Below are 21,655 nucleotides of genomic sequence, written 5' to 3' on the forward strand. Positions count from 1 at the left end.
GTAGATGAGCAAACTGAGGCTCTGAGGAGCTCATTTGTCCAAACTTACAGGAAAACTGGCTGGAATTCTAAAATGTCTGCCTGGCTCACAAACCTACCCTCTTTCCGTAACTCTACCCTGCTGAATATGCTATAGCTTTGTGTCTTTATCATCAGTCTCCTAGCTTCCCATGCTACTTCTGTATTTCTACCTGGCCATAGCTCTGCCCCTAAGCCAACTGACCTGTAAAACAACTAAAAAAGAGGAAAACAGAAGAAAAAAATAAATGTCAAACAAGGCCGGGCGCGGTGGCTCACGCCTGTAATCCTAGCTCTCTGGGAGGCCGAGGCGGGCGGATCGTTTGAGCTCAGGAGTTCGAGACCAGCCTGAGCAAGAGCGAGACCCCGTCTCTACTAAAATTAGAAAGAAATTAATTGGACAACTAAAAAATAGAAAAAATTAGCCGGGCATGGTGGCGCATGCCTGTAGGCCCCAGCTACTCAAGAGGCTGAGGCAGGAGGATCGCTTGAGCCCAGGAGTTTGAGGTTGCTGTGAGCTAGGCTGACTCTAGCCCAGGCAACACAGTGAGACTGTGTCTCAAAAAAAATAAATAAATAAAATAAATGTCAAACAGATAGGAGAAAAAAACAACCATAGGAGACACTGTATCAAGCTTTAATAAAGCTGAAGTCAAACAGTATATACACTCAAAGTGCCCTCCTTTGACTGAAGCTTTCATTTTTCAGTCTTTGTTCAATTCTTTAACATGAAAAGAACTCATAGTAGAACAGAAACTTCAGTACCTACCAGCTCAAGAAGATAATTTGGAAGAGGCGATTCTGATTGACATTCCAACTCAACCACACTTACTGAACTTTGAACCTTCAGTAATTTCTTGGAGCCTTTCTTGCTTTTCCTCATTTATATACCTTCTCCAAATACATGAACATGTTACTTTTGTGAATATTATCACTCAGTCATTTGTTTTATTTGAATTCATTATGAAAGGAAAAAATCCTTAAGGGTAAATACATTTTCCTGACAGAACTGAAGACATGTCAATGATGATATTCATCACCTTGAGATAAGTATAAGAAATTAGTGTTTTGGACACTGTAATAGCCATAACTTCTCACAAGGGAGAAAAAGAAAAAATATTCTAAGTTTGAATAAAGACAAAATACAGGTTTCACTGCTAATCAAAACTGCATGTGCACAACAAATTCATAATTTCAATTCATAAAAATAGCTTTAAGTAAAAACTCACAGATGAAGAAAAAATTTTTAACACACATGAAATTCATATTCTAAGCCACCTGCTCCAAAGATACTTTTGCAAAACTCCTAACGACTTCTTTATTTTTTTAAAAAACCTTTCCGATGCTCCCACTTAATGAAAGGTGTTAGGTTAATAGCTATTTCCTATCTGTCCAGGTAGCATCCATCAATCTCTTAACTACCTTTGGCAACCACCAACAGTCCCTCCTGATGTTTCACGGTGAAGATATCCAATGTCATCATACACATCCAACTCCCCAATCTCCAACCCCCACCAACTCACCACACACACCAGCTGGGAAGACAGGTGAACACGATGCTTTAACATCTGTCATAAAACAACGCAGCTCACACTTGGCTAGACTACTCCTTGGGTTCAGAAATATATTAACTTTTGACAATTTCCAAATGTCGCTTCACTCAAAAATTCTTTTTGAATGCTTTTTAAAGTTCGTTAGCAAATGTAATATATAGTGATATATTGTTTTACTTAAAACAATTTAGTCTATAGATGAACAAATAGATTTTTAAAAATGAACACCTACTTCCCTAAACATAGTATACAAAAAGAAACCATCTTTACAGGATCCACTCGAAACCCAAGTCTCAAGACTCAGAAAATAAATAGTATTTATATAACAACAACAAAGATAGCTAACATTCATATAACCTTACCACGAGCTGGGCAAGGTCTGTTCTAAATGTTAGCTATACAAACTCGTTGAATCCTCACAACCACCCTATGGGGAGGTTCTCAATTCCCCATCTTTTCCAAATGAGTAAAAGCAAAACTTCATGACTATCTCACCAAGAAACAGGCAAAGACCTAGTCAATTATCCTTGTGTTTATGGACAAAAATGAGTATCGGTCATTAACTATGATACCCTGAGGTGGAGTAAGACAATACATAATTATAAACAGGCCTGCTCAGAAAAAAAAAAAATATCCTCCTAGTCAAGAAATGTAGGTATAGTGTCCTACATTAACACACAAATGAAAAAGAATACTCCATTAAGTAAAACTGTGGAAGAAATACAATTTCACCAAGGTTATTTAAATATTAAATATAGATTTGTACTAACAGGAATGTACATTGCCTAACCATCAAATGACTAAAATCATTTTGAAATTCATTAACCATTTAGGTACAAGAGTGGCCATTTAAGCACTGTCAAAAGCTCCGAACTCCCTAAGCCTTTTATTTATTTTGTTAGACTCTCCCACAGGTCAGTGTCTGAGATAATCATAGATGATGCTTTCTTTCTCACATTAACCATCACAAATCCAGTGCCACTTCAAGCACTGGTACTGAAAAGCATTCACTCCGCTCAATTTTTGCCACCCACAGAACACAATGCGGATAACTCTCAATAATTTAAATTATAATAGCTTAGGAAAATTTAAAATTAGCAAGTGGCAACGAGGTGGATTCAATTTTTAACTTCATTCAATTTGTCAAATTTGAAATACTTTGAATTATTTATTTTTCCAGTCTTCATAGTAACCAAAACCCACCAATGTTAATTGCTTTCCCTAACTGTGGTTTTACTGTTGCTTGCATTCTCATTTAATGAATTGCGATTGGTGCTGATGGTAATTCTAGCTCTAATCTTCTAAACCTTTATTTTCTTAATGAATTAAATCACTGTATTATGTCCCCCACTATTCCAAGCAGTAGTTCATAAAATGGTGAATTAAAACACATGAAAACTTAAGATCATGTACTTTAACAACACACTGGCATCTATAGAGTATATAGCTGAACCTACATTTAGATTTTATTTACAGTTTTAAAAAGACTTGATGCAGGCTGGGCGCGGTGGCTCACACCTATAATCCTAGCACTCTGGGAGGCCGAGGCAGGCGGATCATTTGAGCTCAGGAGTTCGAGACCAGCCAGAGCAAGAGCGAGACCCCGTTTCTACTAAAAATAGAAAGAAATTGGCCAAACAACTAAAAACAGAAAAAAATTAGCCGGGCATGGTGGCGCGTGCCTGTAGTCCCAGCTACTCGGGAGGCTGAGGCAGGAGGATCACTTGAGCCCAGGAGTTTGAGATTGCTGTGAGCTAGGATGACGCCACGGCACTCTAGCCCGGGCAACAGAGTGAGACTCTGTCTCAAAAAAAATAAATAAATAAAATAAAAATAAAAAGACTTGATGCACTTGATGCTTTTGTTGTTGTACATTTTTTAAAAGCAAGCAATGACTGATTCGTTTTCAAAGAAACCTCAGTATCACAGTATGGCAAGCACAATGTTACCATGACGAGAACTTTTTTTTAATTCCAACTCCAACAATAAGACTACCTCAAAGTAATCTTCCCTCATAATACTATTATAAATCATCACATGGAAAAACAAAGAAAGCATAACACAAGAATATATAAACACGAAGGGAAAATATTACTCCATGACTGGGGTAGGGAGTCCAGGGGTGATTTACATATTTTGTGGTTACACATCTGGGTGCCCAAATGCCCAAATCAAGGATGAACTCTTTAACCCATCCTGTATGGTGTGGCACTGGACAACCTCACTAGCCCCATCCAGTCTCTGATCTCCAGCTATAATAGTCTTTTGAGAAGAAGAATCTCATTAACCTACTTGCCATGTCTCCCTATCTCAGCATATAACACCACTTCCTCTTAGAAACCTTCCCTGAATGGCCACCGTATTTCTCCAATAGGACTTATCATTGTCGGAATTCTGTCTCTGTCTGTTTAGCTGATTAATGTCTACCTCTGCAAAGAAGATCAGAGACCAATCCTGTTTCGCTCATCACTGTGTTCCTAGCACAGTGTCTGGTGCATCATACAGCGCAACAGAAATTTGATTCAATGACTAAATGGAGTGGATTAAACAACCCACTGGAACAATTGTAAAAATAAGAATTTAAGGTCCTCAGAGAAGAATGATTTAGCCAGATCATATGCAGACTACTTTCATAGCTATCTGATTCATACATACTTTGAAAAACGTGTGTACACAATTTATTTCATTCAAGCCTACCATAATTCAAGAGTGTGAGTACATAGTCTACACTCTGAAACCCAAGAGTGTCTAAACTATAGACCATTTCTAGAAATTTCACTAAACCAAAAAAGCCTAAATAAATTCCAGTTAGTTGAACTGCCTTTTAAAATGTTAAGATATAAATCTAAATATAATAAAATATAGCTCTATCCAACAACTTTAAGGAATACCTAACTGAGTAGCAGAGTATAAAGTTTTCTCAGCAGCCAAAAGTTATATCACGGTTCCTCACACCTGAAAACTTACAGACAGATCTCCCCCAAACTAACCACATCCCAGATTGAGGCTATTGAGTTTTAGAACTTTATCTAAACTGTTTTTGATTAAAATATATTTAAGCTTTCATAGAGTGAAATGAACATTTTAGATAATGAGTTACCATTAAAAACACCAGTTATTTATATCAGTTGTAGGGGGAGTTGAAGACGCAAATGTAGATGGAGGTATGAAAGACAGCACAGAAGAGAGAGTACTGACACTTCTTTTTACTTTAAAAAGTCCCTACAGTCGATCTGCTTTCAAGTCAGTTTGACTTTTGCTCACAAATTAGGGAAAAACACCAGTCCTTCTGATGCATGGCTATCTTCCTGAAAAGTTAATCTGATGAGACAAAGATTGAAAGCAGCCTTTTGACCCTTGAAATACTCTTCACTTTTGTTATCAATGTCCTTGATTTCAAAATATTCATTCAAAAAGAAAAGTTTTGTGTGCCTATAATGTGCAAGGCGCACAACAGCTGTGATTTCTACACTGCTAATATAAGATAGCTCCCTAGAAGCCTGAACCCACTCTGAATTCTCACTATCGTTCCTCATAAGGTATGGCGGAGGAGTATCCTCTACCATTGCCAGATATTGTTTTCTGGAGGCGCTTCAATAAAAGGCTAATTCAAAGCCTATATCTTCCTTATTAGAAGACAGTACTTTTCCTGAAATGGTGCCAAGTCTCAATTTTCTCCATGTTCTTTTTAATGTTTTAACATTTTACTTTGAACAGTGTTCCAGGCACAAGCAGCCCTGAATTAATTAAATTAAAATTTAACATCACTGTGAGATAAAAGTCTTTCATTGTGCCTACATAACAGATAACTTTTGCCAGATCTCTTCTCTCGCAACACTGCATATTCTGAAACAAGATCCGTCCACAGGGCTGACTTCAAGAAAGGTCAATGGCAAATAGAAAGATAAGAGAACACATATTTATTAAGCAGCTGACCACCTTATCTCACTTACTCCTCACGACCACCTGGGGAAGTATGAGTCCCATTTTACAAAAATGGAAACTGAAGCTCCAAAGAGGTTAAAATAACTCACCTCAATTCACAAAGCCAGGATTATTGCCTAGACTTGAACCCAAGATGGAGAGATGAGTGGTCAAAGACACCAGTGCCAGAATGCCACCAGTTTACCAAACTCTTCCTTCCTGCCCCATGACTGATACGCCTTCATCAGGACAGAGTGTAAGTCACACCAGGGTCCAGAGAAGCACCCTGTCCCTCCCTAGCATCACCAAGTGCCCAGCTTCTGCTGGCTGCTGCTCCACCGCGCCTCTTCCCCATTACCACCTACAGTGCTGCTGCTCTGACTGGCTGCCCCCCTCTTCTCTTGGTTTTTCATTCTCACTACTTAAGTCTCCTCGCAATTTTCAGCATTCTTACAAAGAGGTAGTAAGATGATTCACTTAGTCAATCATCACAGCACAGCATGAGCAAGATAGTATTAAGCTCCAGTTCTCATCTGTGTTCATTTACTGCGCATGGCCACAATAGAGCAGGCACTGGATCCACAGCCAGACAGGCCTGGGGTCCCAACTCTGGCTCTCTCTGTACGAGTGGGCAAGTTACTTGGCTCTCAGTTTAAAAGCAAACATCCCTTGCTCTTGGTGGTGTCGGGAGGCTTAAGTGAGACACCATGTGGGACGCTGTCTGGTACATAATGGAACCAACAGATATTACTTCTCTTCTTCCCCACTGGTTGCTAAATTATTTCTTAACCATCAAAGACAACCTAAGTTTCTCCCCACAACTGCTTCTAGGTCCATAGCTGTTCCAGAAAAAAATGCTCTTTTATAGGCACACTCAATTTTACCATTGGTACTCCTATTCACCCAGCTTAATTTTTCAAATGCTGCTGATCAAAAATTTCCAAACAACCACACTATAGTCACTTAGTAACTTTTCCCTTCAAACACCTTTTAAAATTAAAAAGAATTAAAAATCAGTAAAACACACATGAGAAGAAACCTCTAGTCATGAGATCTCTCTTCTACAGAGAGGGATTATATGACAAATTCTCTCTCTGCTCTGAGTGAGGAAATTGATGCCCACCACCCAAAGCAGCGGCTCCCAGCCTTTGGAGAAACTCCTTTGAGAATCCGATGAAAGCTCTAAACCTTTGCCCAGAAAGTCAATCTGCGCAGACACAAAATGCAGCCTGGAATTTCAAGAGGGTCAAGGGCCCTCTAAAACCCACCCATCAACCACAAGATAAGAGCCCTCAACAAAGAACCATCTGTGATACTCCTTAAACTGTAAAATCCTCAATTCGGATTTTGTTTCTTTAAGTTGCAATAAATTCAAAAGTCTGGGCAAAAATCTCAAGAAGTTAAACTTAAAGAAAGAAGTTTTCCCACTCGACTCTTCATGTCTCTCTCTGGTTTAAAAGAAAATGCGGCAAAAACTAACATGGCTCAAAATCTAAAGAGAAGTTTCTCTCTTTGAAGCAAAATCTCAAAACAAAGCTGTGCTCTGGACCAGTGTGTGTGTATGCTGGGGGATGGGCAAGGGAAAAGACAGGACAAAACTTAAGCATCAGAACTCTATATATTTTATTTTTCAATATCATCCTTTTTAAATATTTCTATGTTTGTATACATTTTAATGTACATTACATATTTGTATTATATAAAAGCATAAATATAAGGGAGTGCTGCAGTTAAATTTACTGATAGAAGGAAGCAATTACAAAAAAAGTTTGGAGATCCTGCCCTGGTAGACAACTTGCAAAGTAAGTTTATCTAACAATAATTTAACCTGGTAACTGTCCACAAATGGAATGTCCCTTGAAAATAATTACATTAGCCACTTTAAGTTCTTATTCCAGACACAAGAAGTCCATCTCAGACTGACATTAACTAAACAGTAATACTGAGATTGTTCCATAAGAACTAGTTCCCCTTTTTGCTTTAAAAGTCTAATTCTCACAGCTGTACATACTCCATATTTTTCTTCCCTAAGTGGAAATAATCCATTTAATGTATTAAAGGAATAAAAATCAACTAAAAAACACTAGTAAACATGATGCAGTTTTTTCCTGTAATTATAGTAGTTAATATTCTTCAATTCCTACAATGTACCTAGCCCTAGGCTAAATGTTTTACCTGCTTTCTGGAATTTAATCTGATTCTATGATATGGGTTCTATTATTCTTCCAGTTTTAGAGATAAGAAAACCAAGGCTTAGAAGTCAATTAGCTGTAAGTGGTGGACCCAGAATTCAAACCCAGCCTAGCGTCAGATCCATGTGACCCCCGGTCCTATATTCTTACTGAGGGAGACTATGCTTAATCCTACTGTAACATAAAATTAAGAGCCCATATTTGTTTTCAAAAAATCTTCAAATACAAAAGGTAGAAAAACATTTTTAAGTAGTAAAAGAGGATGTCATCATCTGCAAACAAAAAACACTACCATAGCCTATTTGAAATACCTAGAAACTTTACTGAATTTTTTCAAGCACTACAAAATCTAATTACTATTATGAGCCAATATTATTACAAAATGTAAGTTTTACAAATCAGATAACATTTTCCCATAAAACCCTGCTCTAAAAGTCCATTATAATATTCAGATATGCTATTCTCTCTTAAACCATATAAAGTCTAGGGATCTGATTAGCCTATAATCAGTGCCCAAACACTAGCAAAAAAAAAGGAATTTCACTGTATTTAACATCTTAACTTCTATAAAATGAAAGTAATGAATCCCCAAAGAAAAAGGAATCACTTTAAGTTTGTCATACATAAAATCCACTCCATCCTTGCTCCATAAGATACCACCTTCCATTTATAACCTGAAACATGCAGAATTAACAGAGCACAAAGCCACTCTCAGGATTTTAAATGAACACTCAGCAAATTGATCCTTTCAAAATACAAAGTTTTCACTAAACAAGTTTATAATTTTGTGTAAATTACAAATTAAAATAAAATTGGCCTGGATTTTGAGGAAAAAAAATGTTTAAATATTTAGGAAGGAAAAATAAATGCCTGTATTACTATTACTTATTAGTCAACTAAGTCAATATAGATGTTAACAGCCAATGTTCATTCATTTACTAAGAAATATTTATTGAATATCAACTATGTACCAGGCACTGTCCTAGGCACTAAAGATAAAAGAAGCAGGCTTATACAACACTGAAGAGTATTATATTTTAATGAGGGAGGGGAGACATATCACACAAGTGAACAAAGATAAAGTAGTTACAGATTATAACTGTAATCTGACAGAAACTTCAAAGACGATTATTTTTAAAAGTCAACAAGGACGGTCCCCAAGGAGGTCCCATCTGAGCTAAAACTTGAAGAAAGATAGAGACAGGAAATATAGTTCTAAGTAGAAAAGGACCGCCTCACCTTAGGAGGGCATTCATTTGGCGCTTCAGTATTTAGAGGTCTTGGTTACATTCTAAACAGACCCACATTATGATGAATTCTGTTTAGAGCTTACAACGTTTTATGGCAAGGGTAAATGCACATGTGCATACGTAACAGCTAACACAATACTCAGAAAATAGCAACAATTCCCAATCTTTTAGTCTAAGCCAAAAGCTCTTAAGTATGGAGAGCAGGAATGGAAGGGCTGAATCTTTGAGCATCTGATGAAAGTAATGAATTCTCTACTCAAAAAAAAAAAGGCACATATGCAGAAACTTTACATATAATTTTAGGAGGTTCCTAGAACCTTGAAGTCCATCCAAGGCATACACTATACACTGTCCCAGCCAGAAATCCATGAACCCTAGGTTAAAGACTAAGTAATTATCAAACTCAGACAGGATGGAATAGGAATGCAAAGCTACTACCCTACTTTTAAGTGATGAATAAATCAGGAACACTTACTCTCAACTTCCTTTGGCCTACATAAAACTATGTACAATAATTTTCTCTCTGCTACAGAAACAAGCTATTAGAATACATAAAGAAAATATATTCCCACCTAAAAGTGAAGGGAATATCTCTTCATTACGACAGAGTGCAATTTTTCACACATGAAAATAAGGTAGTTTGGCACTTGGTTTTGTGCAAGACCTTATAATTCCTTCCCCAACAGAAAAATATTACCACACTGTTTCAAAGGGGGCAAAACTGAACTTTAACACCTATTAACTTACAGGTATTCTTCCAATTCAATAACACAGTTTATGGTTATTTTTTAAATACCACCCCCCCCACACACACACACACAATTTAGATGCCTAAAGAACACATATCATTAATATAAGGTACAAACTTGATCAATGGATCTTAACCTGCCTTGAGTTAGATACCCCTTTGAGAATCTAAAAAAATGTTACAGAATTCCCCCATTTGAAAAATGGACATAAAAATACAAAATGCTCATTTCTGGCTGCTTGCTACATTTCCAATTCACTCGAGGATTTCAGAATCTCTTTACCTACCATACAAGAATATTATGACTGGTTACTACTGGGAAGGGAAACTAAGAGAACAGAGTTGAACAAAGACTTTTCACTATACATTTTTTTGTACATTTTGAAATTTGAACCATGTGACTGTGCAACCTAGTCAAAAAATGAATAATATAAAGCATTATACTAAATAACGCAGCAAGATACAAGCATGGTAGGCGAAAATCTCCAGATACAGATGTTTAGAATAGCTATTCCATTAAATTCAATACATTTACAAACTGTTTCTTTGAATTTTTTGGTTGAAGAAAGTTTGTGGCTACAAAACTATGCTCTTGTTTCAGGACAACTTCCAATTTTAACTTCTTGCTGGAAAACATAAGTCCTAATATTTATGGGGCCCAACAATGTCCATGCAATTTTCCCCCATGTGACGCCACATCACAATCTAAAATGAGGATGATAAACACTAAAACAGTGGACATTATTCTTTAAGAGACTTTTATTATAAATACACTTTAGTGCATTAGTCCATTATATTGAACATTCCTGCCTTACGCAAAGCAGATGTATGTAGATGAAAGAGAATTATCCCATCCAATTATTAGAAAGGCACAAAAACTAGTTTTAAATTACAATTTTTAAAGTTCTTACAAACTGTCACCTTAAAAAATAAAATCATAAGCTGAATCTTAGGACTATAGTTTTTTGTTTGTTTGTTTTTTAAAAAGGTGTTTTTCATTAGAGAAGGAGTAACAACACCAAGAAGCGAAGAGTTTCTTTCTGCTAAATGGTGCCTCTGGTCCTCAGAGTTGTTGGAATGTTTAACAGTGAATGTCCAAATTATGTAAAATGCCTAAGAAATGTACGATAAATTGTGAGGCTAGAAATAATGATGGCACTTTCACTATAATTCCATCTTCAAAGAGGCAGTATTCTTCAAAAATACTTTACTTACATCTAAACTTATGGAATAATTTAAAGTCAATGTAAGAAGGAACTAAGGCATGGGAGGATGGGGTAGGGAAAGAAAATAAATCATCTAACCAGGTACCACTACTAATTATTATTAACATACGTGCATGTGCATGTCTACCTGCCTAAGTGTTTAGTTTGATTCTCATTATACAGCGACTTACCTACATAACCATCCAAGCTTACTTCATGTCCTGCTCTGCAGGTACAAAGAAAGTATCTAAGTCTTTATTTTCTTATTAAGCACATAAGGCACGAAAGCTCTGATGGATTTTCCTTATCAGTAAAATAAGAAAGAGTATTTCGGGCTCAAAAATTTTAGGACTCTCCAAAAACACTCTCAGAAGTATACAAAGATGGCGAAAATGCAAATGTCTACATGTGCAGAGTTTGTCCTATAATCTCATTAAGCATAGCTGAGGAAAAACCAAGTCACCCGCTGTACATTGACAAAGAATTACATGCTGGTGTAGCTTTCTACAGAAAATAACATCAATGATACAAATTTCAAAATCCCAACTATTAGATAAAGGGCAAAATAGAAATTTTCCCTTCACTTTATGTTACAGTTCTCCAAGTGAACAGCCTTTTTAAATGCTAAGAATTAATGCAGTATTATTTATAAATCTGTCAAAGATTATAATGCATATAATAAACATTCTGATAGTGCACATAAAACAAGTGATTATCAATGAATATCTAATTTCTGAGCTTTCAAAAATTATATACTAAAAAGAGGAATTACATAATTACTATGTTTATACCATTTCCATATTCAAACTCCCCTGAAATTAAAGACCTTGAGGACATGTCTTTTACTTTATTCTTTAAAGCAACTAACAAAACTCAACTACAATTTATACTATACCCCAAATAAAATTAACTCAAACCTTCTAATTTAGTCAAAGCAATACTATCAAAAATTAAATCAATAACTATCCTTTGGTATACATATATAGTTTATTCTGGTCTCTCCCAAGGCAATGTGAGAAAAAAAAATCCTAGAAAAGAAATTCTTCCTGTATTTTCTTTATATTTCATAAATTACTTCCTAAAATAGGTGAGAAGCCAATATGCCAATCCACCGTAGGGAAAACAACTGTCATTGAACAAACTCTTTATGTTCACTACAAAAATCAAAAGCAAATACATATTTCTGAAGTCTATGTCTGATTATACGTCATTATGTTATTCTATAGACAGATGTGGAAATCTAATTTGTGGAATACTTTCCAGAATATTTACCTAGAATGTGTTTACTACACAAGAATCACTTTTAGTCAATCTGGAATTAAGTTTATGGGTATATCTAGTCCTACTGCTCTCCAAATTCTCCCATGCTGGCAAAATACACAAGTTAAAAAATCATATTCTTGGAGAGCAGAGTTCTTAGAACACTTGCAATACTACCATATTTCACTTTTAAAAAATGAAAAAAGGATATACAAATGGCCAATAAGCACATGAAAAAATGCTTAACATCACTAATCATTAGGGAAATGCAAATTAAAACCACAGTGAAATACCACTTCACACCCACTATGACTATTATCAAACAATAAAAAGCAGAAAATAATAAGCATTGGTGAAGATGTAGAAAAACTGGAACCCTTGCACATTGAGGATGAGAATGAAAAATGGTACAGCTGCTATAGAAATAGGCATGGCAATTCCTCAAAAAATTAAACATATGCTCCAGCAATTCCACCTCTGGGTATATACCCAAAAGAAATGAAAGCAGAGACTCAGAGATTTGCACACCAACTTCAGTGCAGCGTTATTCACAACAGCCAAAAAGTGGAAGCAACCCAAGTGTGTATCAATGAATGAATGGATAAACAATACATGGTATGTGCATATAATGAAATATTACTCAGTTTTTAAAAAAGAATGAAATTCTAACACATGCTACAACATAGATGAACCTTGAAGACATTATACAAAGTGAAATAAGCCAGTAGGAGAAACCTAGAGTGGTTAAATTCATACAGACAAAAGGTAGAATGGTGGATGCTAGAAGCTAAGGGACAGAGGGAAATAGGGAGTTAGTGTTTAACGGGTACAGAGTTTCAGTTGGAGAAGATGAAAAGGTTCTGGAGATGGTTGGTGGCGATGGTTGCATAATGTCAATGTACTTAACGCCACTGAACTGCAATCTTAAAAATGGTAAATTTTATGTTATATATATATTTTATTACTATAAGAAAAATAAGAAAAAGGACAACAAAATATTAAAATATGTGCCCAATCTTCCCACACATGCCTCTTTCACTATCCAATACCCTGGCTATGAGTGGTCAGTTAATTTCTAATTTAAGTGTTTACCATGAGCCCCAAGAAACTAATGCAACAATAAAGTTTTTAAATTCCTTCTAATCCTAAGAAAGTTTAATCTGCTTCCTCAGAATTAAGTCCTTCACCAGATATAGATCTAATAGCTATTATATATCTAATTCAGATTAAATAAATTATTATAGAATCTGTCTCCCACGCTTATATTTCAAGCATGGTTATTCCTAGAGTTTTTCCTTCATTTTTCTTCCAAAGCCTCTTAATGACTATTTTCATTTTTATCAGCAAAATCTTTAGCCACAATATTCTCCCCCAAAGCTCATAAGAGTTTGTCTTTACTAACAAGTAGATATAGCATCTTTAGAGTAATCAGCACTCATTTAGCTTCTGCCAATTTCAAGCATAAACACTAGAATCCCTCCCTTTAAAAAAAGTGTTCACGTGGAAAATATAGACACTTGTAATATACTAAGCTAAATTTTGAGGAGCTTTTCCAGTCACATCATAAAATCTCTGGTTTCACAAACAGTTACAAACTGTTACAGAAATAAATGCACATTAATAAACTAGCAATCCAGGTTGCCTGGTTTCCTGCAAGCCATTAAAGTCCATTGTGCTGTTCTTGTTCCCCTTCTCCCCATTCTTAAGTATTCAGCAGACAAAAATACACCTTCAAAGATAGACTGTGATAGTTTCCACACTATAAAAGCTATGTTTTGATATTTTTCAAACAATGCTTGTTCAAAAACATGAAGCAAAAAGATGGAAATTTAAAGGGACATGGGTATGCACATACCCAAACAAAAGTTGAAAAATCTAATTTAGACAAAAAACAGTCCACACATTAAAACTTGTTCTTAATGCATTTCAAAGAAAAAGAAAAATATTAGACAAGTATGATAATCATATACCTTTTCTATTTGTACTATCTGAAATAAGAATGCACTTAATTATAAAATGACAATTTTTTTTTGTTTTTAAAAATGAATTCTTTCCAACACAATTTTCTATATGTAAATTAATGGTACCATCTCCTCTACTAGGATCTACTTCCTGAGTAAGACAGTATAATCTGTAGTTGTCACTGCATACAATATATACACCTAAATGTCAATAGAAGAAAAAATGAAAAACCCAGACCCAGATATCTTAAAGTTTCTCTGGCATTTAGTTTTTCTGCTTATCAATGGGAGAGATTCTCCTGATAATAAGTTTCTTTTCGTTTGTCCACAGCTATTTCGATTACAATGAGCCCTTTAAAAAGGAGAGGGGGTATATCTGGTCACACATCAGTGACTTCAATGTTTCTAAAAGCCTCCCATCCCTTCAATTTGCAACATAGATTTTTAACAGATATGAAACCCTACAAAAAGAAAATTATATATAGATATACAAAGATCACTTGAAAAAGAATGCATCACCTGGTCATGAGCCTTACCTTTTAGCAGCGGCAGAGGTGTTAACTCTATAGGCTTGCCTTGTGACCTAAACTGTGAGGAACTTTGCGACCTCTTCTGTCTGGCTTTTCTGACGGACTTCCGAGAAAATCCGTCTACTTTATCCACTGATGGAGGAGTAGTTGGTGCTGAGGACATATCCCTACTGAAGAGAAAGAGGTACCATAAACACATTCCCAAGGTGGAAACATACATGTGAGTTACACAAATTCTAAAATTCTCATATATAATATTCATGAAAATGGCAATACGTGCTAAAGTAAATAAAATCAATTAAGAAAAGTCTGTATCAATGGGAAAACAGGAAAATCTGGTGAAAAAAGTAATATAACTACCATGTAAGCAATATCGTAAGTCTAATGTGTTGCACTCCATTATAAGCATTAAAGATGCTGATCTAAACTTGAAGAACTCTATGCTGTCTACCCATTTTCTAACTTCAAATCTCTTCTCATCTTGCAATTCTTGAAGTAATTTTGCTGCTATTCTGCAGCTGGAAAACTTCCATCAATACATTTTCCCAAGATATTTAATATTGTGAATGCATTCTAGAGTTGAAATCCTTATTGTACTTCAAGAATATACACCAGTGTATTACAGCAAGGTGAAATTTACAACTACTGAAACTATTTAGGCATGACTTTTAAAGTGATCTGCTGTGTCAGCTATGATAAACTATACCACACTGCAAATAAGGACAAGCTAGATTATGTTAAAACAAACACATAGAGGGCATAATTAAGATCATTTCAAATAAGTCTTCTTTTTGAATGAAGTTACCTTAAGTTATTAAAGTTTGATTTAAAAAAAAGCCATGATGAAATCAAGCACCAAAGTTGAACTGAAAACATAAACTCATAGCCTACTTAGCCAAGTTGAGATCCCTTGAGGTTTAGACTTTGAAGTTCATCATCAAATACCAATTTCATTCCATCAAATTGATGGAACTCAACAGTGCTTTTGCAATTTTTAACATTCTGAAATTATTAAAATGAAGGCTACTTCCTAAAAGTAACAAAAAGTAACAAGCATTAAGCTCAGTTTCATTCACCAATTTAAACAGATGCCATCGTTTCCATGGCACTGAGGCTCCACGTAAGATTAATGGCAGACTTAGATAGAAATAATGCATATGGGAGAAATGCTGAAATGCAATCACTCACCTGTCATTCCAATACATAAGACAAGTATTTTAACTTCTAAATTAAAAAGTAAGGAAGTTTCTTCCTGGACGTGTAAGAATAAAAAGTCACCTGGATTACCTGGATTCTGATGAAGTAAAAATAACAAGAACACTTAAAAAAAAAAAAAAAAAAACCCATAATGTTGAGGTTCGGAATTTTGAAGTCTTCTTTGGTTCTTTTTCGAAAAAAAAAAGTTTCAAAGAAAACTCCCTAATTTAGCCTTAAATATGTAAATATGACGGATTCAAGATGGAATTGGAAACTATGAATGACTATAAAAGATGTAAGATCACTTTAAAATATCAAAATGACTGCATCAGCAAAAAGCTCCACATGACATTTGTATGTTGTAAATTTAGGGGCCAATTTTCCAATCTGGTATGTGAATTACTCAGACTTCATTCTATCCCTAACACCACAAGATATCAGTAAATCCTGTTCTTCCACCACTCTTTTTGTCTCTTCTTTATTCCTCATCTCTCATTTCTACAGATGATATATAGGTAGCATTTTTTTTTTTTTAATCATTTGCCCCTTATGCCCGCGACCCAGAGCCAACGTCAAGGATCTCAACCCTAAAGCACTGCAAATTGAACGAACGGTAGGAACGGGTCCATGCAAAACCAGGGGAAACAGGTTTCACCCTGGGCCAGGGCGCCCTAAGATTTATCATCCTCTAAACAGCGGGCACGGGGCATTTCCAAGGCTCAAGATAATCCAAAGGGGGCAAGGGGAGAGAGGGGAAGAAAGACAGGGAAGGGGGTTTGTCTGTAGGGATGCTTACAGACTCCCTTCGCTCCCACCCCACACCCCAAGCCCTGGAGAAGATAAGCTGCTACAGAATCCTCCTCACTACACCAAACCCCCCATTATCCTCCGCCCCCGCCAGTGGATAAAGGGGGACAAGAAAACGCCTCCAATCCCAGAAGGTGGAGAAAAAGGAGGGAGGGGGGCACAGTGAAAGAGAGGTATCATGAGAAACACATGCAGGTAAATCAGACAAGTGGGACGGGCGCTCTCTCTCACCGCACCCCACCCCACCGCACCCCTCGCCTGTCCGGGCCAGGCCTTCCCAAGGCCGGTGCCCCGTAGGTTCCACACAGGAAGACCGGGAGGAAGAAGGGAAGCGGGCGAGCCGCGGTGCTGGAGGGACGAAGTTACCTTGAAGCTTCTGGGGAAGAATCCGAAGATGATCTGTGGTTTCGAGGGGCGGGAGACGGGCGAGGGGGCCGCAGCGGGGGCGGGCGGCGGGACCAGGACGTGCAGGGGGAGGTCCGGGCAGCTGCGGGGAGCCCGGGGCGACGGCTGTCCGGTGCGGCGTCCCTCCGGTTCCGCGGCGGCGGCGCCTCTAGGCCTCACGGCCGGACCCGAACCTCAGCGCTCCGGCGGCGGCGGCGGCCTCACGATCCTCCCCCGCAGGCCCGTCCCATCAAATCGGCACCGACCCCGTTGCGGCTCCGCCGGTGGCTCCTCGCTCACATTCCTGGCGGGCGGCGCCTCTGCTCGTTGCTCCGGACCCAGCGGCGGCGGCGGCGGCGGCGACGACGTGGGGAGGGGGGGAAGGGAGGGAAGAAGACTGGATCTGCAGCGGCAGCCGGAGGAGGAGGCAGAAGAAGGAGGAGGAGCCGCTGGAGCTGGAGCCGCCGCTGCCAGAGCCGCCGTTCGCTACCCGTGGAGAGTCCCCGTCAATGCCCCTTTCTCTCTCCTATTGTCAATATCACCGGGCGCCTGAGTCCATGGCACACGCGCAACCGAACCTTCTGGCCAGCAGCGCCCGCCTCTGGCGCCCGCCCACTGGAGACTTCAAACGGGAAGCAAGGCCTCATTGGCCGGCGTCTGCCTTCACTCCCCCGCTAGCATGTTCGGCTGAGAGCCGATCAGGGATTGGCGGTGGGAGGGCGGAGAAACAGGAGGGTGGGAAGAGAAGAGGCCGAGGATTGGACCGGGTCGTGAAGGACCCGGATTCAGCCAGCATTCCCTGGCCGCGCCGCCGCCGCTTCCGCCAGGCGCTTGGGTAGGCTGAAGTGGAGAGGCGTAGTATTCGCTAGGCCTGAGAGGAGCTCCTGATCCCGGGAGGTGTGCGACTAGCGGATCAGCGGGGTAGGTTTCGCGCAATGCGGAGCCTTGGGGCGGCTGTTGTCTTCAACCAAAGGATTCCGAGGGCAAGGGTCAGCGAAGGGCGGGGAGCCTCCTGGGCCCTTGATCCTGTCCCCTTCAGCGGCTAAAGTGGTCCCTCTGGGCTTGGGGAGTCCCACTCAGGATGGAACCGGACCCCGCGCTGTGCAGAGATAAGATCGCCTGCCCGCGCCTGTGTACCACTGCCTGTGTAAATGGGTCCCTCGAAACCCCCAGCAGTCACTCTCCGCTGAACCTTGTGGAAGGCCCGGAGCCGAAATCTAAAGCCCTGGGGCCTGACCAAGGGTTGGGTAACGCTTCGAATTCTCTCTGACCTCGTCTTTTCCCTAAACGTCTGTTTTGAATGTTACCTCCCTGGAGCCTGTAAGCCTTGCCTGAGGCCTGCACTTATGTAGGTTATGCAGGTGGGAACGCGATCTCTTCGTTCAGAATAACCGCATCAGCCAGCCCGCTGCTTAGAGCTTTGAAAGACCCAACTCCAAATTGTAGGAGTTTCGAGATTTTGATTGGCAAGTTGGATCCGAAAGAGTTTATAGAGAAGGCTTTACTTAACTCTATCTAAAACAAGTGATAAAATGTTTGGAGGTGCGTTTGCATCCTTGGTGAGCCCTAGGCCAAATGGTGCATTTCCAGAGAATATTCTTAGATTGTCGATCTGTTTGAATGCTTGCTACATACATTTCTTGAGGGAAAAAGGAAGAAAGAAAGAAATTCTTAATGCTGACCACAAATGTCAGAGTACCAAGTGTTCAAAACTTAGAAAACGGGGACGGGGGTAGTTAACATTATTCATATTCTCTCAACTCAGAGATAACCACTGTTAGCCTTTTAGTGTACTCCCTTTAAGTATTTTTTTTCTTCTTATATTAATAATGTGTGTGTAGTTCTGTAGCCTAGTTTTTCCCCTCCGCATATCATGCTTTCTATGTAGTTAGGGAATAAAACTATATGTTAATAAAACTATATGTACCATATGTGCAAGTGACAAGCAAAAATGCATTTGCATTTCTCGTTTGTGTTGTTAAACACTTAAGTGTTGCAAATTTCTATGCACACTCCCAGAAATGGCTCTTGAGTGGAATAATAATTTTGTACCATGAAAGATAAAAATATTCCTGCTTTGAACTGAAGTGGAAAACAGGGAAAGATGACTCTTAGATGGAAGCAGGCTCCCCCTACTGACTCCAGATGATTGGCCACTATATGGCTAGTGCCCATTTTTGCTCTGATAAGATTCATTACTATTAATACTAGGCCCTATAAAACTATAGAATACCAGTCTAGTTCCTACCTTCAAGAAGCTTACGTTTTCATATCTCAATTTCCTGTACAGTCTTTATGAAAATTCAGTATCCCAGCCAAGCAGAACCTCTTTCCTCAATCTTTGATTGAGGGTAAATGCAGAATTAAAACCAAGAAAGATTTTGAAGCCAACTCAATTTCCCTTGGCAACAGTTGAACTGTTAAAAGAATAGTGCACGTTTGAAATGCTCACAGCTGTTGCTTAGAACATTTCATAGAGTGAGGATTATGCTTGCAAATTATGGATCTCTATAAAGACAATTCACTTCAAAGTCATTTCTCTTTTTATAAAATGGCTGAGCAACTGAAATGAGCAGGTCTTTTTAAATGAATACATCCTTGCCCGTGTGGGAAATTGTTCTCTGGACCACAATTTCTAAAGGAGAGGCAGGCGTGGTGGCTCATGCCTGTAATCCTAGTACTCTGGGAGACAAAGGCGGGAAGATTGCTTGAGCTCAGGAGTTCGAGACCCTGTCTCTAAAAAAAAAATTTCTAAAGGAGGTCTCATGCATCCCGGGTTTGTGTACTTCAAGGATAGTGCAAGTTAATTAATTTGGGATGCAAGAGAAGAAAATACGACAACGTCTATTTACGCTTAATTCTAATCTAAAAAGAAAGACATTAAGGTCACCTGATATGTTATATACAGAATGAATATATGGAATGGTCCCTTGGCCTCGAATGGCATAGCAGATGACCTCAGGGAAAAGTGGGAGTTACCCATTCCCAGGGTTTGGCAGTGGTGGTCCCACCTAATCAGCCCTTGCCAACATGTTGTGTGACTTACCACAATTTGCTGGATTCAGCTAAGTGGATTTATTGATCATATTATCTCAATTTATTTAAACTAACCCCCCAAAAACAGATGATCTTACAAGAGTCCTTTGCAAAGAAACCACAAATCTTTTGACAGCCACGTTTGTTTTTTTTTTTTTTTTTAAAGAGACAGTCTCACTATGTTACCCAGGCTGGTCTCCAACTCCTGTGCTCCAGTGATCCTCCCGCCTCAGTCTCCTGAGTTACTGGGATTACGGGCTCAACCTACAGTCACTTTTCAAAGTTAAAATGACAATCTAATAAATGCAACCAAATTTTGACAAATAAAAAAATCATCAAGAAAACTGTGAAATGTAGACTTAACATCCACTGTCATTAACAATGAACTTCACCCTAGGTGTACATTGTGATTGAGTTATAAGCTAATCAATGGTGACATACGTATATGCTTTATGGACAAATATACATATATTTGGAAGAATATGCCCCCAAAAAGTATACTGATGGAAATGCATGATCAAAAATGTTTGGAAGCCAGGAGCAGTGGTAAGTGCCTATAGTCCCAACTACTAAGGAGGCTGAGGCAGGAGGATCCCTTGGGTCAAGGAGTTCAAGGATGTAGTACACTATGATTACACCTGTAAAGAAAAACATGCCATCTGGGAGGCTATTATCAAGTGGCAAAAAGCAGTTGATTCTATGAGATGAAAGCATTCACTTCCCCAAACCAATCCTGAGCTTACCAATGCTGAGTTTATCAGTCTACTGGCAGCTGACCATGTGATGAGTCTAGAGGACAGAGACTATCAAAGGGTAGGTGACTGGTGAACTAAAGAAGGACTAAGATAAGCAGAAGCATCATTAAACCAAATATCAACCAATAAACAGAATAAGAAAAGACCTATGCTGATAAAATATCACCAGAGGTAAACTAGTCTAAGTTGGTGTGTGTGAAGTGGGGGTACAAGAAGCTGGTTGAGGACTAAGAGGCAATAACACTGAGAAGGCCTAAGGCAATAGCTGCTCCCTTAGGAAAACAATGAAAGGAGTAAACACTGGGCTAGTGTAGATAAGGGATCTTTGGTGTCATATTTCTTTGACCTACATTTATCTACCAGGAAAACACCCTCAGCAGTGACATTTTCTTGGGTCACAATTTACATTTTCAGATGTGCTTTGAAGGTTGTAACTTATTCATAGCATTCCATGTGATTAATGTGCATGATTATTACTTGAGATTTAAAATGGTTAGGTGCTCCAGGTCCCACTTGGAGCTGTAATCTGGAAATGACTATGAGAGGACCTTGCACTGTCCTTAATGGGAGGGAGCCCAAGGCAGGGAGAGAGGTCTTATATTGCTGATGGGGAAGGAGAGTTAGAAAAAGAAGAAGAGAAAGCCAGCTTCAAACGCACTTTATTTCACACAGGACAAAATACAAAATAATGTACGACAAGCAATAATTTTGCCTGTGAAATAGTCACAGTGCACGATTAAATGAGCTTAAATCTATACCAAATAATAAGCATAGTGGTAAGAACATAGACTCTGAAATCAGACATTATCTAGCTCTGACAGGAGCTGGAGCAAATT

At 38.5% G+C, this 21,655-nt stretch overlaps 1 protein-coding gene across 1 annotated transcript in view; it reads right to left on the bottom strand.

Annotated features, from left to right (window-relative positions):
• Window positions 1-17,582, bottom strand: part of PPP2R5E (protein phosphatase 2, regulatory subunit B', epsilon isoform) — a 141,670-nt gene extending 124,088 nt beyond the window's left edge. Inside the window, exons 1-2 of the mRNA XM_012656251.1 lie at window positions 17,011-17,582; window positions 14,647-14,810 (exon numbers count right to left, since the gene is read on the bottom strand). Coding sequence (XP_012511705.1) covers window positions 14,647-14,803 — 157 coding nt within the window. The 5' untranslated portion in view covers window positions 14,804-14,810; window positions 17,011-17,582. The remainder of the gene's footprint in view (window positions 1-14,646; window positions 14,811-17,010) is intronic.
• Window positions 17,583-21,655: the final 4,073 nt, after the last annotated feature.

The sequence above is a fragment of the Propithecus coquereli genome, unplaced genomic scaffold (assembly GCF_000956105.1).
Source record: "Propithecus coquereli isolate 6110/MARCELLA unplaced genomic scaffold, Pcoq_1.0 Scaffold5, whole genome shotgun sequence".
Classification (NCBI taxonomy): Eukaryota; Metazoa; Chordata; class Mammalia; order Primates; family Indriidae; genus Propithecus; species Propithecus coquereli.